The sequence below is a fragment of the Ranitomeya imitator genome, chromosome 8, assembly GCF_032444005.1.
Source record: "Ranitomeya imitator isolate aRanImi1 chromosome 8, aRanImi1.pri, whole genome shotgun sequence".
In the NCBI taxonomy this organism is placed as follows: Eukaryota; Metazoa; Chordata; class Amphibia; order Anura; family Dendrobatidae; genus Ranitomeya; species Ranitomeya imitator.
This window is the reverse complement of record NC_091289.1, coordinates 71,806,748-71,823,794: the sequence shown is the minus strand read 5'-3', so window position 1 is coordinate 71,823,794 and position 17,047 is coordinate 71,806,748. Positions and strand designations below refer to the sequence as shown.

General features: G+C 43.1%; 1 protein-coding gene across 2 annotated transcripts in view; it reads left to right on the top strand.

Annotated features, from left to right (window-relative positions):
- The window catches only part of GUCY2C (guanylate cyclase 2C), an 842,638-nt gene that overhangs the window by 637,289 nt on the left and 188,302 nt on the right, over nucleotides 1–17,047 (top strand). For both annotated transcript variants that reach the window (XM_069737068.1, XM_069737069.1), the window contains exon 23: nucleotides 14,702–14,876. In XM_069737068.1, coding sequence (XP_069593169.1) covers nucleotides 14,702–14,876 — 175 coding nt within the window. The remainder of the gene's footprint in view (nucleotides 1–14,701; nucleotides 14,877–17,047) is intronic.

Below are 17,047 nucleotides of genomic sequence, written 5' to 3'. Positions count from 1 at the left end.
TTTTGAATACAAGATTGGCTGGAATCAATGGTGGCGCCATGTTGCGTTTGGAGACCCCCTGATGTGCCTAAACAGTGGAAACCCCTCAATTCTTCCTCCAACACTAACCCCCCCACACCCCTAACCCTAATCCCAACTGTAGCCATAACCCTAATCACAACCCGTAACCCCAACACACCCCTAACCACAACCCTAATTCCAACCCAACCCTAGCCCTAAGGCTATGTGCCAACGTTGCGGATTCGTATGAGATTTTTCAGCACCATTTTTAAAAAATCCGCGGGTAAAAGGCACTGCGTTTTACCTGCGGATTTACCGCGGATTTCCAGTGTTTTTTGTCCGGATTGCACCTGCGGATTCCTATTGAGGAACAGGTGTAAAACGCTGCGGAATCCGCACAAAGAATTGACATGCTGCGGAAAATACAACGCAGCGTTCCCGCGCGGTATTTTCCGCACCATGGGCACAGCGGATTTGGTTTCCATATGTTTACATGGTACTGTAAACCTGATGGAACTCTGCTGCGGATCCGCAGCGGCCAATCCGCACCGTGTGCACATAGCCTAATTCTAAAGGTATGTGCACACGCTGCGGAAAACGCTGCGGATCCGCAGCAGTTTCCCATGAGTTTACAGTTCAATGCAAACCTATGGAAAACAAAAATCGCTGTACACATGCTGCAGAAAAACTGCACGGAAACGCAGCGGTTTACATTCCGCAGCATGTCACTTCTTTCTGCGGATTCCGCAGCGGTTTTACAACTGCTCCAATAGAAAATCGCAGTTGTAAAACCGCATTGAAATGCGCAGAAAAAACATGGTAAATCCGCCATAAATCCACATCGGTTTAGCACTGCGGATTTATCAAATCCGCAGCGGAAAAATCCGCAGAGGACCAGAATACGTGTGCACATACCGAAACCCTAACCCTAACCCTAACCCTACCCCTAACCCTACCCCTAACCCTACCCCTAACCCTACCCCTAACCCTAGCCCTACCCCTAACCCTAGCCCTACCCCTAACCCTACCCCTAACCCTACCCCTAACCCTAACCCTACCCCTAACCCTACCCCTAACCCTACCCCTAACCCTAACCCTAGTTCTTACCCCAACCTTAGTGGAAAAAAAAAAATATTTTTTTTATTGTCCCTACCTATGGGGGTGACAAAGGGGGGGGTCATTTACTTTTTTTTTTTATTTTGATCACTGAGATATAAGCTATCTCAGTGATCAAAATTCACTCTGGAACGAAACTGCACATGCGCCCGCCATTTTGGAAGATGGCGGCGCCCGGGAGGAAGACGGACGGACCCCGGGAGGCCAGGTAAGTATAAGGGGGGAAGATCAGGGCACGGGGGGGGGGGGACGTCGGAGCACGGGGGGTGGATCGGAACACGGGGGGGTGGATTGGAGCACGGAGTGGGGGATCGCTGTGCGGGCGGGTGGATCGGAGCACGGGGGGGGGAATCGCTGTGCGGGGGGGGAATCGCTGTGCGGGGGGGATCGGAGTGCGGGGGGGTTTGATTGGAGCACGGGGGGAGCGGACAGGAGGACGGGGGAGCGGAGCATAGGACGGAGGGGAGCGGACCACAGATCGGGGGGCTGGGGGGGCGATCGGAGGATTGGGGTGGGTGCACATTAGTGTGTCCAGCCATGGCCGATGATATTGCAGCATCGGCCATGGCTGGATTGTAATATTTCACCATTTTTTTAGGTGAAATATTACAAATCGCTCTGATTGGCAGTTTCACTTTCAACAGCCAATCAGAGCGATCGTAGCCACGAGGGGGTGAAGCCACCCCCCCTGGGCTAAACTACCACTCCCCCTGTCCCTGCAGATCGGGTGAAATGGGAGTTAACCCTCTCACCCGATCTGCAGGGACGCGATCTTTCCATGACGCATATGCTGCGTCATGGGTCGGAATGGCACCGACTTTCATGACGCAGCGTATGTGTCAAAGGTCGGGAAGGGGTTAAGCCTGTGACTGTCACTATTATGAATTACCCGTTTTGTGTCTCTGGATATAAAGATGGATTTTGAACTTATGTGCTTTTAATGAAATAGAATAAAAGTTATTTTTTTGTGGATATCACCAACGCTGAACTTCTGCTTCACCTAAAACTAATGTACTCTTAAAATTATATACTGTTCATGTCTTTGTCAGTGGGCAAACTTACAAAATCATCAAGTGATCAAATACTTATTTCCCCTACTGTATTTAAAATGGCAAACAAAACCCGAAGCACAAGATAGGAAAAAAATGCTATAATGTGCATAGATCATAAAATCATAGAATGGTAGCCAATGATCAGCTCCAGGGTTATCAAAGAAGGTCTTCAGTTATGTGTGATTCTTGCAACCATCAGAAGATGTTTACATGAAGCCAATCCATTTGGATGAAACCCATTGCTGAAAAAAAGTGTTGAAAAGGTAACAGTTTGCAAAAGTACCGTATTTTTCGGATTATAAGACACACTTTTTGGGGATGAAATGGGGGTGCGTCTTATAATGCGGATATATCTTACCGGCCGCGATGGAGCAGGGTCCCAGGGTCACTGCTGGAGGAAGCTTTGTTGCAGGCCGCAGGCTGGAATGAGGGGGTGTTTGGATGTGCGGCACGCTGCTGCAGGTGCTCGGTGCTGCGGGGGCTCTGCTGACATTTTGTGAAAGCCCAGAGCCCCCGCAGTTACATTGTTTCCTCTGCGGTGGACTCTGGGTAAATGGCACATGCGCAGATGTAGATCTCAGCACCAAGATCTCAGGAGATAAGTTCTTAGCGCCGAACACCCACAGCGGCGTGCCGCACATCTGAACACCCCCTGATCCCAGCATGGGGCCTGTAGCAACGCTCCACTCTTGCCTCCTCCAGCAGCAACCCTGGAACCCCAATTCACCGCAGCAATAAGACACATGGATTATAAGAAGCACCACCATTTTATTAAAAAAATATTTTTTTTCCTATTTTTCTCCTCAATGTTTGGGGTGCGTCTTATATTTCGGTGCGTCCTATAACCTGCAAAATACTGTAAATGGAAAACAGAAAGCGAACCTAATGCAGTGTACCAAAGGGTGGGTGGAGATACACATGTCGTCAAAATTGTTGGTACCCTCGTTTAATGACAGAAAAACCCACAATGGTCACAGAAATATGGTAACTTGAATCTGCCAAAAGTAATAATAAATAAAAAAATCTATGACAATGAACAAATGAAAGTCAGACATTGCTTTTCAACCATGTTTCCACAGAATTAAAAAAAAATAAAACTCAAGAAATAGGCCTGGACAGAAATGATGATACCCTTAACTTAATATTTTGTTGCACAACCTTTTGAGGCAATCACTGCAATCAAATGATTCCTGTAACTGTCAATGAGACTTCTGCACCTCTCGACAGGTATTTTGGCCCACTCCTCAAGAGCAAACTGCTCTAGTTGTCTTGTGTTTGAAGGATGCCTTTTCCAGATGGCATGTTTCAACTCTTTCCAAAGATGCTCAATAGGATTTAGGTTAGGGCTCATGGAAGGCCACTTCAGAATAGTCCAATGTTTTCCTCTTAGCCATTCTTGGGTATTTTTAGCTGTGTGTTTTGGGTCATTATCCTTGCAAGACCCATGACCTGCGACTGAGACTGTTTTCTGACACTGGGCGGCACATTTCTCTCTAGAATCCCTTGAAAGTCTTGAGATTTCATTGTACCCTGCACAGATTCTAGACACCCTGTGCCAGATGCAGTAAAGCAGCCCCAGAACATTACAGAACCTAATCCATGTTTCACAGTAGGAACACTGTTTAGAAGTTTTTCTGTGCTCTTTTGTTACCATTCGTATTATCCGTCTCTATGATTTGTCATCAAATTTCCTCCTACGGCCATGTCCAGGGAGGTTGGCCACAGTCCCATGGATCTTAAATTTCTGAATAATATGTGCAACTGTAGTCACAGGAACATCAAGCTGCTTGGAGATGGTCTTATAACTTTTACCTGTAACATGTTTGTCTATAATTTTCTTTCGAATCTCCTTAAACAACTCTTTCCTTCGCTTCCTCTGTCCATGTTGAGTGTGATACACACCATATCACCAAACAGCACAGTGAGTATCTGTAGCCCTATATACAGGCCCACTCACTGATTCCAAGATTGTAGACACATGTGATGCTAGTTAGTGGACACACCTTGATTTAACATGTTCCTTTTGTCAGATTATTTTCAGGGGTATCATTATTTCTGTCCAGGCCTATTTCATGAGTTGTATTTTTTTTTTTAATTCTGTGGAAGCATGGTTGAAAAGCAATGTCTGACTTTCATTTGTTCATCGTCATAGATTTTTTATTAATTATTACTTTTGTCAGATTCAAGTTATTTCTGTGACCATTGTGGATTTTTCTGTCATTAAACGAGGGGTATCAACAATTTTGAACACGTCTGTATGTGAGCTGAAGCTCTCACTTGCTGATGTTGTACAATTCAGGCACAACGCTATAGACCGCATAAGATTTATACCGGTACAGAGGCTTCAGCTGTGTCCGTTGAATCCTGGACCGCTGATGCTGGGACAGTAGATATACAAGCGTCTTTACCTGATGAAGGAGTCTTAACGATCCTGAAACTTGTAATGTAATAAAGTTCATTCATATCTGGATTCATCTTCCGTCTCAAGGAATGTACTTAGATGTGGGGTGAGTACCTTGAACCCCCAGGTACTTCACAGAAGTTTATAACATTGAGTTGTGAAAATAAAATAAATCCCATTTTCCCCACAAAAATGATATTTTGGCCCCAAATTTTGCATTTTCATAAGGGTATCAGGAAAAATTGCACCATACAGTTTGTTGGGTAATTTCTCCTAAGTACACCGATACCCCATAAGCGGGGGAATACTACTTTTGAGGCACAGTGCAAAGCTCAGAAGGGAAGAGGCACCATATTTGAGTTCAGATTTTGCTGGAATGGTTTGAGGGTGCCATGTCACATTGCCAGAGCCCCTGTGGTGCCAGAACAACAGAAACCCCTTATATGTAAACTCATTTTACAAACTACACTCCCCAATGAATTTATCTAGTGGTGCAGTGATCATATCGACACACATAATTTTACCACTGAGTGTTGAAGAAATAATAAATCATAGTTTTAACACTAAAATGTTGTTTTAGCCCCAAGTTTTTAATTATTTTAAGGTCAAATAGGATTTTTAAAAAAACAAACTGAGGTCCATTTTTTCCTGAGTGCGCCAATACCCTAAATGTAATCGGGAAATATTTTTCAGACACAGTGCAAAGGTCAGGAGGCAAGGAGTGTCAGATTTTACAATTATGGTTTGCAGGTGCCATGACCCACTGGGAGAGCCCATAATGTGCCAGTACAGCAGAACTCCCCATAAGTGACATTTTACAAACTACACCTCTCAATTAATTTATCTAGGGGTGCAGTGATCATATTGACACAACGGGTGTATCACAAAATTTTATACCATTGGGCAGTGAAGAAACAATAACTAAATTTTTACCACAAAATTTTGTTTCAGCCCCAGATTTTACATTTTCACACAAGAAGTGGGTAAAAATGGCACCAAAACCCACAAAAATGACAATACCCCATATGTGGCTCTACAGCACTACACAGCCATACGGTGAGACTCGGGAGGAATGTAGCGCTATTTGCCACCTGGAGCACAGATTTTCCTAGAACAGTTTGCGGACTCCATAAACAGAGCCCCTAATTGCTAGAAGAGCAGAATCCCGCTAAAAGTGACCCCATTTTGGAAACTATACCCCTTGGGGAATTTCTCTACAGGTGTAGTGATAATTTGGACTCCATGCGTATTTTCCAGAAACAAGCAGCAATGAATGTTGTCAAGTGAAATTTGCAATCTGCCTTTGTAGTGACCAGTACACTATAGTGACCAGTACGATGCAGTCACCAGAATGTTATGCCCAGCCGGTGCTTCGGGAGGCATGCACCCATTAGTTAGGCAGGCTCTCATCACTTAAAAAATGCCAAACATTGACACAATATGTGGTTTAGGTACACTGTGGAGCTCAGAAGGGATGGGGCATTTGGATTTGAGAGCAGAGATTTGCTGAATTTCTTTTGGCGGATGTGGAGAAATTTCACTTTTCCAGAGCCTTTCTACCACCAGTAACGTGGAAGCCTTCTATATTTCCATTAACAGGTGATAGACCTGAGTGGGGACTTGATTTTTTTTGGTGGATTGAGCTGAAACGTTTATTGGGAACATTTTACATAATGTTTTGGATCACAGTTATCTGGCCCTCTACACTGACCACTTACTTTTGGGTTTCCATCTAAATCTCTCAGTGACGTGATTCAGATGAAACCCCTGAGGGATCCATTCACTGTAATGAGGCATCAGAGTTAGGCCGGCGTCACACTCAGCGTATAAAAATACGGTCCGTAATTTACGGCCATAATACGCAGAAAAGTCCCCAAAATAGTGGTCCGTATCTCCTCCATAGGCAGGGTGTGTCAGCGTATTTTGGGCATGGCATCCTCCGTATGTAATCCGTATGGCATCCGTACTGCGAGATTTTCTCGCAGGCTTGCAAAACCGACATATGGACATACAATGGATCCATGTTCTCAAAAAATCATAAAAACATATATACTGTCTATATATATGTCATTGAGACACATATATGTATATATATTAATATTTAATACAGTGCTAGATAGCTTTAAAGCCAGTAATTCAATTGCCGGCTTTTGCTATCTCCTTCCTAAACCCGACATGATATGAGACATGTTTAGTTAAGTAAAAAGGGCAGCACACTGCAGCGCCAAAACATGCAAACTTGAAAACACGAAATTTGAACTGCATTACTGCACTAGAAATATGAAAAATGAGAGCTTTTAGCGCATAAAAATGGCCATATTTATGTGTACCTCGTAGCCACTTTACGGCATCTCTCTTATACGAGGTCCTACGCTTGACCTACCTCACCGAGAATAAACGTCTCCATCTGAATGGGTACATGTGAAACCTCTTCTTGGACTCAAATTCTCTCTTTCTGTGGAGGGGTATTGGACCTACTATAATTAAAACACCTGTGGCTAGGAGGCGGGGAGTGCACGATCAGAAGGCTAAAGAATACATTTCAAAAACCTGACCTGCACATCCAAACATAGACTGAGTGTGAACAGGTGCTGAACCCAGAGTCGCCAACTCGTATATAGTTAAGTAAAAAGGGCAGCACACTGCAGCGCCAAAACATGCAAACTTGAAAACACGAAATTTGAACTGCATTACTGCACTAGAAATATGAAAAATGAGAGCTTTTAGCGCATAAAAATGGCCATATTTATGTGTACCTCGTAGCCACTTTACGGCATCTCTCTTATACGAGGTCCTACGCTTGACCTGCCTCACCGAGAATAAACGTCTCCATCTGAATGGGTACATGTGAAACCTCTTCTTGGACTCAAATTCTCTCTTTCTGTGGAGGGGTATTGGACCTACTATAATTAAAACACCTGTGGCTAGGAGGCGGGGAGTGCACGATCAGAAGGCTAAAGAATACATTTCAAAAACCTGAACTGCACATCCAAACATAGACTGAGTGTGAACAGGTGCTGAACCCAGAGTCGCCAACTCGTATATAGATAAGTAAAAAGGGCAGCACACTGCAGCGCCAAAACATGCAAACTTGAAAACACGAAATTTGAACTGAATTACTGCACTAGAAATATGAAAAATGAGAGCTTTTAGCGCATAAAAATGGCCATATTTATGTGTACCTCATAGCCACTTTACGGCATCTCTCTTATACGAGGTCCTACGCTTGACCTACCTCACCGAGAATAAACGTCTCCATCTGAATGGGTACATGTGAAACCTCTTCTTGGACTCAAATTCTCTCTTTCTGTGGAGGGGTATTGGACCTACTATAATTAAAACACCTGTGGCTAGGAGGCGGGGAGTGCACGATCAGAAGGCTAAAGAATAGATTTCAAAAACCTGACCTGCACATCCAAACATAGACTGAGTGTGAACAGGTGCTGAACCCAAAGTCGCCAACTCGTATATAGTTAATTTCGTGTTTTCAAGTTTGCATGTTTTGGCGCTGCAGTGTGCTGCCCTTTTTACTTAACTATATACGAGTTGGCGACTCTGGGTTCAGCACCTGTTCACACTCAGTCTATGTTTGGATGTGCAGGTCAGGTTTTTGAAATGTATTCTTTAGCCTTCTGATCGTGCACTCCCCGCCTCCTAGCCACAGGTGTTTTAATTATAGTAGGTCCAATACCCCTCCACAAAGAGAGAATTTGAGTCCAAGAAGAGGTTTCACATGTACCCATTCAGATGGAGACGTTTATTCTCGGTGAGGTACGTCAAGCGTAGGACCTCGTATAAGAGAGATGCCGTAAAGTGGCTACGAGGTACACATAAATATGGCCATTTTTATGCGCTAAAAGCTCTCATTTTTCATATTTCTAGTGCAGTAATGCAGTTCAAATTTCGTGTTTTCAAGTTTGCATGTTTTGGCGCTGCAGTGTGCTGCCCTTTTTACTTAACTATATACGAGTTGGCGACTCTGGGTTCAGCACCTGTTCACACTCAGTCTATGTTTGGATGTGCAGGTCAGGTTTTTGAAATGTATTCTTTAGCCTTCTGATCGTGCACTCCCCGCCTCCTAGCCACAGGTGTTTTAATTATAGTAGGTCCAATACCCCTCCACAGAAAGAGAGAATTTGAGTCCAAGAAGAGGTTTCACATGTACCCATTCAGATGGAGACGTTTATTCTCGGTGAGGTAGGTCAAGCGTAGGACCTCGTATAAGAGAGATACCGTAAAGTGGCTACGAGGTACACATAAATATGGCCATTTTTATGCGCTAAAAGCTCTCATTTTTCATATTTCTAGTGAAGTAATGCAGTTCAAATTTCGTGTTTTCAAGTTTGCATGTTTTGGCGCTGCAGTGTGCTGCCCTTTTTACTTAACTATATACGAGTTGGCGACTCTGGGTTCAGCACCTGTTCACACTCAGTCTATGTTTGGATGTGCAGGTCAGGTTTTTGAAATGTATTCTTTAGCCTTCTGATCGTGCACTCCCCGCCTCCTAGCCACAGGTGTTTTAATTATAGTAGGTCCAATACCCCTCCACAGAAAGAGAGAATTTGAGTCCAAGAAGAGGTTTCACATGTACCGATTCAGATGGAGACGTTTATTCTCGGTGAGGTAGGTCAAGCGTAGGACCTCGTATAAGAGAGATACCGTAAAGTGGCTACGAGGTACACATAAATATGGCCATTTTTATGCGCTAAAAGCTCTCATTTTTCATATTTCTAGTGAAGTAATGCAGTTCAAATTTCGTGTTTTCAAGTTTGCATGTTTTGGCGCTGCAGTGTGCTGCCCTTTTTACTTAACTATATACGAGTTGGCGACTCTGGGTTCAGCACCTGTTCACACTCAGTCTATGTTTGGATGTGCAGGTCAGGTTTTTGAAATGTATTCTTTAGCCTTCTGATCGTGCACTCCCCGCCTCCTAGCCACAGGTGTTTTAATTATATTAGGTCCAATACCCCTCCACAGAAAGAGAGAATTTGAGTCCAAGAAGAGGTTTCACATGTACCCATTCAGATGGAGACGTTTATTCTCGGTGAGGTAGGTCAAGCGTAGGACCTCGTATAAGAGAGATGCCGTAAAGTGGCTACGAGGTACACATAAATATGGCCATTTTTATGCGCTAAAAGCTCTCATTTTTCATATTTCTAGTGCAGTAATGCAGTTCAAATTTCGTGTTTTCAAGTTTTCATGTTTTGGCGCTGCAGTGTGCTGCCCTTTTTACTTAACTATATACGAGTTGGCGACTCTGGGTTCAGCACCTGTTCACACTCAGTCTATGTTTGGATGTGCAGGTCAGGTTTTTGAAATGTATTCTTTAGCCTTCTGATCGTGCACTCCCCGCCTCCTAGCCACAGGTGTTTTAATTATAGTAGGTCCAATACCCCTCCACAGAAAGAGAGAATTTGAGTCCAAGAAGAGGTTTCACATGTACCCATTCAGATGGAGACGTTTATTCTCGGTGAGGCAGGTCAAGCGTAGGACCTCGTATAAGAGAGATGCCGTAAAGTGGCTACGAGGTACACATAAATATGGCCATTTTTATGCGCTAAAAGCTCTCATTTTTCATATTTCTAGTGCAGTAATGCAGTTCAAATTTCGTGTTTTCAAGTTTGCATGTTTTGGCGCTGCATTGTGCTGCCCTTTTTACTTAACTATATACGAGTTGGCGACTCTGGGTTCAGCACCTGTTCACACTCAGTCTATGTTTGGATGTGCAGGTCAGGTTTTTGAAATGTATTCTTTAGCCTTCTGATCGTGCACTCCCCGCCTCCTAGCCACAGGTGTTTTAATTATAGTAGGTCCAATACCCCTCCACAGAAAGAGAGAATTTGAGTCCAAGAAGAAGTTTCACATGTACCCATTCAGATGGAGACGTTTATTCTCGGTGAGGTAGGTCAAGCGTAGGACCTCGTATAAGAGAGATGCCGTAAAGTGGCTACGAGGTACACATAAATATGGCCATTTTTATGCGCTAAAAGCTCTCATTTTTCATATTTCTAGTGCAGTAATGCAGTTCAAATTTCGTGTTTTCAAGTTTGCATGTTTTGGCGCTGCAGTGTGCTGCCCTTTTTACTTAACTATATACGAGTTGGCGACTCTGGGTTCAGCACCTGTTCACACTCAGTCTATGTTTGGATGTGCAGGTCAGGTTTTTGAAATGTATTCTTTAGCCTTCTGATCGTGCACTCCCCGCCTCCTAGCCACAGGTGTTTTAATTATAGTAGGTCCAATACCCCTCCACAGAAAGAGAGAATTTGAGTCCAAGAAGAGGTTTCACATGTACCCATTCAGATGGAGACGTTTATTCTCGGTGAGGTAGGTCAAGCGTAGGACCTCGTATAAGAGAGATGCCGTAAAGTGGCTACGAGGTACACATAAATATGGCCATTTTTATGCGCTAAAAGCTCTCATTTTTCATATTTCTAGTGCAGTAATGCAGTTCAAATTTCGTGTTTTCAAGTTTGCATGTTTTGGCGCTGCAGTGTGCTGCCCTTTTTACTTAACTATATACGAGTTGGCGACTCTGGGTTCAGCACCTGTTCACACTCAGTCTATGTTTGGATGTGCAGGTCAGGTTTTTGAAATGATATGAGACATGGTTTACATACAGTAAACCATCTCATATCCCCATTTTTTTTGCATATTCCACACTACTAATGTTAGTAGTGTGTATGTGCAAAATTTGGGCGCTATAGCTATTAAAATAAAGGGTTAAGTGGCGGAAAAAATTGGCGTGGGCTCCTGCGCAATTTTCTCCGCCAGAGTAGTAAAGCCAGTGACTGAGGGCAGATATTAATAGCCTGGAGAGGGTCCATGGTTATTGCCCCCCCCCCCCCCACCCCGGCTAAAAACATCTGCCCCCAGCCACCCCAGAAAAGGCACATCTGGAAGATGCGCCTATTCTGGCACTTGGCCACTCTCTTCCCATTCCCGTGTAGCGGTGGGATGTGGGGTAATGAAGGGTTAATGTCACCTTGCTATTGTAAGGTGACATTAAGCCAGATTAATAATGGAGAGGCGTCAATTCTGACACCTATCCATTATTAATCCAATTGTATGAAAGGGTTAAAAAAAACACACACACTTTATTAAAAAGTATTTTAATGAAATAAACACACAGGTTGTTTTAATATTTTATTGCTCTCTCAATCCACCTGAAGACTCTCGCTCTGTAACAAAGGAAAAATAAAAAAACAACAATATACATACCTTCCGATGATCTGTCACGTCCCACGATGTAAATCCATCTGAAGGGGTTAATTTTTTTTACAGGCAGGAGCTCTGCTATAATGCAGCTGTGCTCGTGCCTGTAAAACCCCAGCGAATGAAGGTAATGTAGGTTAATGACCTGTAGTTACCTTCATTCGCGGTGATGCGCCCTCTGCTGGTTGTCCTCATATGAACTCGAGCCTGGGAACTTTTCTGATTTTTTCCCACGCTCGAGGGTCATCCAGCAGAGGGCGCATCACCGCGAATGAAGGTAACTACAGGTCATTGACCTACTTTCCATTCATTCGCTGGGGTTTTACAGGCACGAGAACAGCTGCATTATAGCAGAGCTCCTGCCCCACTTTTGTGGTCCTTTTTCTCCTGGTATCCTTGTGAAAATAAAAAAGTTTAAGTCTAAAGTAAATTTTTTGTGGAAAAAGTAATATGTTAATTTGTTTCTTCCACATTGGTTTAGTTCTTGTGAAGCACCTGAAAGGTTAATAAACTTCTTGAATGTGGCCTTGAGCACCTTGAGGGGTGCAGTTTGTAGAATGTTGTCACTTTTGGGTATTTTCTGCCATATTGACCCCCCAAACTCATTTCAAATGTGAGGTGGTCCCTAAAAAAAATCGTTCTGTAAATTTTGTTGGAGAAATCGCTGGTCAACTTTTGTCACAGAGATGGTTTGTGGAACCACTGTGCCACGGACTGCGGAGAGCCTGGTGGGCATAACTAAGTGAACACCAGACTGTTCACTAGAGCCTCTGATGGTTAGACTTGGGTTAGACTTGGCTTCCAATGAATGCCAAGTGCCACTCCAGGACAGACCAACAGTTGTGCAGCAGTTGGACCCAGAAGGACAAACTGGATGGAGCAGCAGGCAAAGCTTGTATCAGAATGCAGCCGACCAAGTTCATATCTGAGTGCAGCAGACAGGGTCTGCATCAGAGTGCAGCAAGCAGAATTTGCACTAGAGTGCAGCAGGCAGGATTTGCATTAGAGTGCAGCAGGCAGGATTTGCATCAGCATGCAGCAGGCAGGATTTGCACCAGGGTGCAGCAAACAGGATTTGTACTGGTATTGGACCTTACACAACATAGACTGTAAACCGGAAGGTTGCTCAGGCACCTCCCAAAATTGTGCTTATGTAAAATAGACATGTGGGAAGTGTTATTTATTAATTATTTTGTGTGACACAAATCTCTGCTTTAAGGGCATAAAAATTAAAAGTTTTAAAATAGCAAAATGTTCAAAATTTTTGCCAAATTTCCATTTTTTCATAAATAAAAGCAAGTCATATCGAAGAAATTTTACCACTAACATGAAGTACAATATGTCACAAACAAAATGTTCTCAGAATCAATGGGATACGCTGAAGCGTTCCAGAGCTATAACTATATAAATTATATTTAATATAATTTAATATAAATTTTTTAACTATATAAATTGACAGTCATCAGAATTGTAAAAATTGGCTTGGTCATTAAGGACAAAATTGGCTCTGTCACTAAAGGGTTAGATGCTTTTTTTTGCCCCCGTTTTTCTGCATGTTTTTTCCTGTTAAAAACAAGGCAAAAATGTGACGTGAACATAGCTTTAGGACGGTGTCACCCTTGCGAGTGTGATGCGAGAAACTCGCCTGAGTCTCTTGCATCAATACCCGGCACTGCCGGCACTCGGGACTGGAGTGTGCGGCTGCATGAATTTCAGGTATTGATGCGAGAGACTCACATCACACTCGCAAGTGTGAACCGGGCCTTAGGCTGCCGTCACACTAGCAGTATTTGGTCAGTATTTTACCTCAGTATTTTACATCAGTATTTGTAAGCCAAAACCAGGAGTGGGTGATAAATACAGAAGTGGTGATGTGTTTCTATTATACTTTTCCTCTAATTGTTAAATGCCTGGTTTTGGCTTAGAAATACTAATGTAAAATACTGACCAAATACTGCTAGTGTGACGGCAGCCTTAGGCTGCATGTAAACAATTATTTACATTTTTTCTCTTGACTAATGCAGACCGTTTTAGGCCAGTCTCACACGTCCAGATAATTCCGGTACCGGAGTTATCCGTGTCCGTGTGCTCGCGTAGGCCATCCGTGTGGGATCCATGTGATGTCCATGAGTACGTTTTTAGGGTCTGTGTGCTGTCCGTGTGCTGTACGTGTGCTGTCCGTTTGCTGTACGTGTGTCCGTGTCCGTGTATTGCAACAATTTTTACAATTTTAACCCTATTACAGGAAAAACGCACACGGACAGCACACGGATGGCACACGGACAGCATCCGTGTGCAGTACGTGTTTACACGGACCCATTGACTTTAATGGGTCCGTGTGATCCATGCGCTCCCACGAACACTGACATGTCTCCGTGTTTTGCAAACGGACACACGGTCCGTGAAAACACGCTGACATGTGCAGAGACACATTTATTTTAATGTGTCTACGTGAGTCAGTGTCTCCGGTACGTGAGGAAACTGTCACCACACGTACCGGAGCCACTGACGTGTGAAAGAGGCCTTATTCCCATGTGTCATCTGTTTTGCTCCCGCTTTGATCCATTTTTCTTTTATGCATTTTTGCAACCTGAAAGAGGTAAACTGTTTTTTTTCTGTTGACTTTTAGCAGTGGGTCAGTTAAAAATAATTGAGAAATCGATGGCTTTCATTATTCATTCATTTTTTAAAGTGCACTGTAGATTTTAATGGTTGAATCTGTTCTGCAAAAATAAATGAGAATAGGACATGCACTGATTTTAATATAATTGATACAAGGATCCATTAAAACAAGGCATGTGTGAATGGTTAATTTAAACTCAAATTGTCTGTGTACTCTCCATTTTAACATCACATTAGCAATCGGATGGGAAAAACATATGTGTGAATGTAACCTAAATGTTTATGTCATCCTAAGGTTGAAACAATTGGAGATGCTTATATGGTGGTCAGTGGTCTCCCTAATCGAAATGGAAATCGACATGCAATAGATATATGTAGAATGGCTTTGGATATTCTTAGTTTTATGGGTTCTTTTGAATTGAACCATTTGCCTGGATTGCCTGTATGGATCCGGATTGGAATTCACTCAGGTATGCAATTAACCTGTTCAAAATAGTGTGGCTTGTGAAAGTATTCACTCTTTGTCATTTTACATATTTTGCTTCCTCACATTAGATGCCTTCAACTGATAGCATTTGTTTTTTTATTGTGAAGCAAACAGCAAATAGGAGAAAATAACTGAAATCTTTAGTGTGCATAACAATAATCTTTATTAATAATCTTTATTTTTATATATCGCTAACATATTCCGCAGCGCTTTACAGTTTACACACATTATCATCGCTGTCCCTGATGGGGCTCACAATCTAAATTCCCTATCAGTATGTCTTTGGAACGTGGAAGAAAACCGGAGTACCCGGAGGAAACCCACGCAAAAACAGGGAGAATATACAAACTCTTTGCAGATGTTGTCCTTGGTGGGGTTTGAACCCAGGACTCCAGCGCTGCTGTGCTATCCACTGCGCCACCGTGCTGCCCGTAACTATTAACCCACCTAAAGTCAGTACTTTGTAGAGCATCTTTTTGTGGCAATTACGCTGCATGTTGTTATGGATGAGTCTTTATGAGATCTCACACCATTCTTATTGAAAAAATAACTAAGTATGGAATGGACAAGGCAACTGTTTATTAGGTGGATTCATAACTGGCTTAGTGATCGGACCCAAAGAGTGGTAGTAAATGGCTGCACATCCAGTTGGAAGAATGTCTCAAGTGGGGTACCACAGGGTTCTGTCCTGGGCCCTGTATTGTTCAACATCTTTATCAATGATTTAGATGAAGGAATTGAGGGATGATTAACTGATTAAATTTGCTGATGACACAAAGCTAGGAGTGATAGCTAAGACTAGAGAAGAGAGAGGATTTAAAGGGACTCTGTCACCTGAATTTGGAGGGAACAATCTTCAGCCATAGGGGCGGGGTTTTCAGGTGTTTGATTCACCCTTTCCTTGCATGCTGGCTGCAATATTGGATTGAAGTTCATTCTCTGTCCTCCGTAGTACATGCCTGCACAATGACAAGTACTTCAAAACAACTTTATCCCTAACTTGTTTGGAGATCTCATTGGTCTTCATGGTGCTGTTTGGTTAGTGATGCCTCTTGCTTAATGATGTTGCAGCGTCTGTGGCCTTTCAGAAAAGGTAAAGTGTATATATTGACAGACCTTGTGACACTTAGACTGCACACAGGTGGGCTTGTGGACTTCCTTTTACTAAGCATGTGATTTATGAAGGTAATTGCTTGCACCAGAAATTTTTATAGACTTCATAGCAAAAGGAATTAATACTTATGCACATGCCAATTCTTAGTTATTTGATCCCATAAATATAATTTATGCTTTTATTTTTTTCACTTAACTTTTTCATTTTAGACTGTTTAACCCCTTAATCCCATATGACGTACTATCCCGTCAAGGTGACCTGGGACTTAATTCCCAGGGACGGGATAGTACATCATAGCGATCACGGAGGGAGCTGACTATCGCAGCTGACATCCGGCACTATGTGCTAGGAGTGGTCATGGACCACCCCCGGAACATTAAACCCCGGCACACTGCGATCAAACATGATCGCAGGCAGCGTTCCGGGGGCATAGGGAAGCATCGCGCAGGGATGGGGCTCCCTGCGTGCTTCCCTGAGACCCTTGGTACAAGGCGATGTGCTCACCTTGTACCGAGCATCTCCTCCCTGCAGGACCTGGATCCAAAATGGCCACGGGACTACTTCCGGGTCCTGCAGGGAGGAGGCTTACCAAGCGACTGCTCAGAGCAGGCGCTGGTAAGCCCCAGGAGCAGTGCATGTCAGATCGCTGATCTGACATAGTGCATTCCAAAGTGTCAGATAAGCGATCTGACCTTATAACATGATTTTCCCCCTGCTCCCTCCCCTCCCCCGGGGCAATGTTCAAAAGTTAAAAAAAATATATTTAGATGTGTAAAAATAAATGTGTGAAAAAATTCCTAAATAAAGAAAAAATATATATATATATATTGTTCCCATAAATACATTCCTTTATCTAAATAAAAAAAACAATAAAAGTACACATATTTAGTATCGACGCGTCCGTAACAACCTGACCTATAAAACTCTCCCACTAGTTAACCCCTTCAGTGAACACCATTAAAAAAAAACAAGGCAAAAAACAACTCTTTATTATCATACTGCCGAACAAAAAGAGGAATACCACGTGATCAAAAACACAT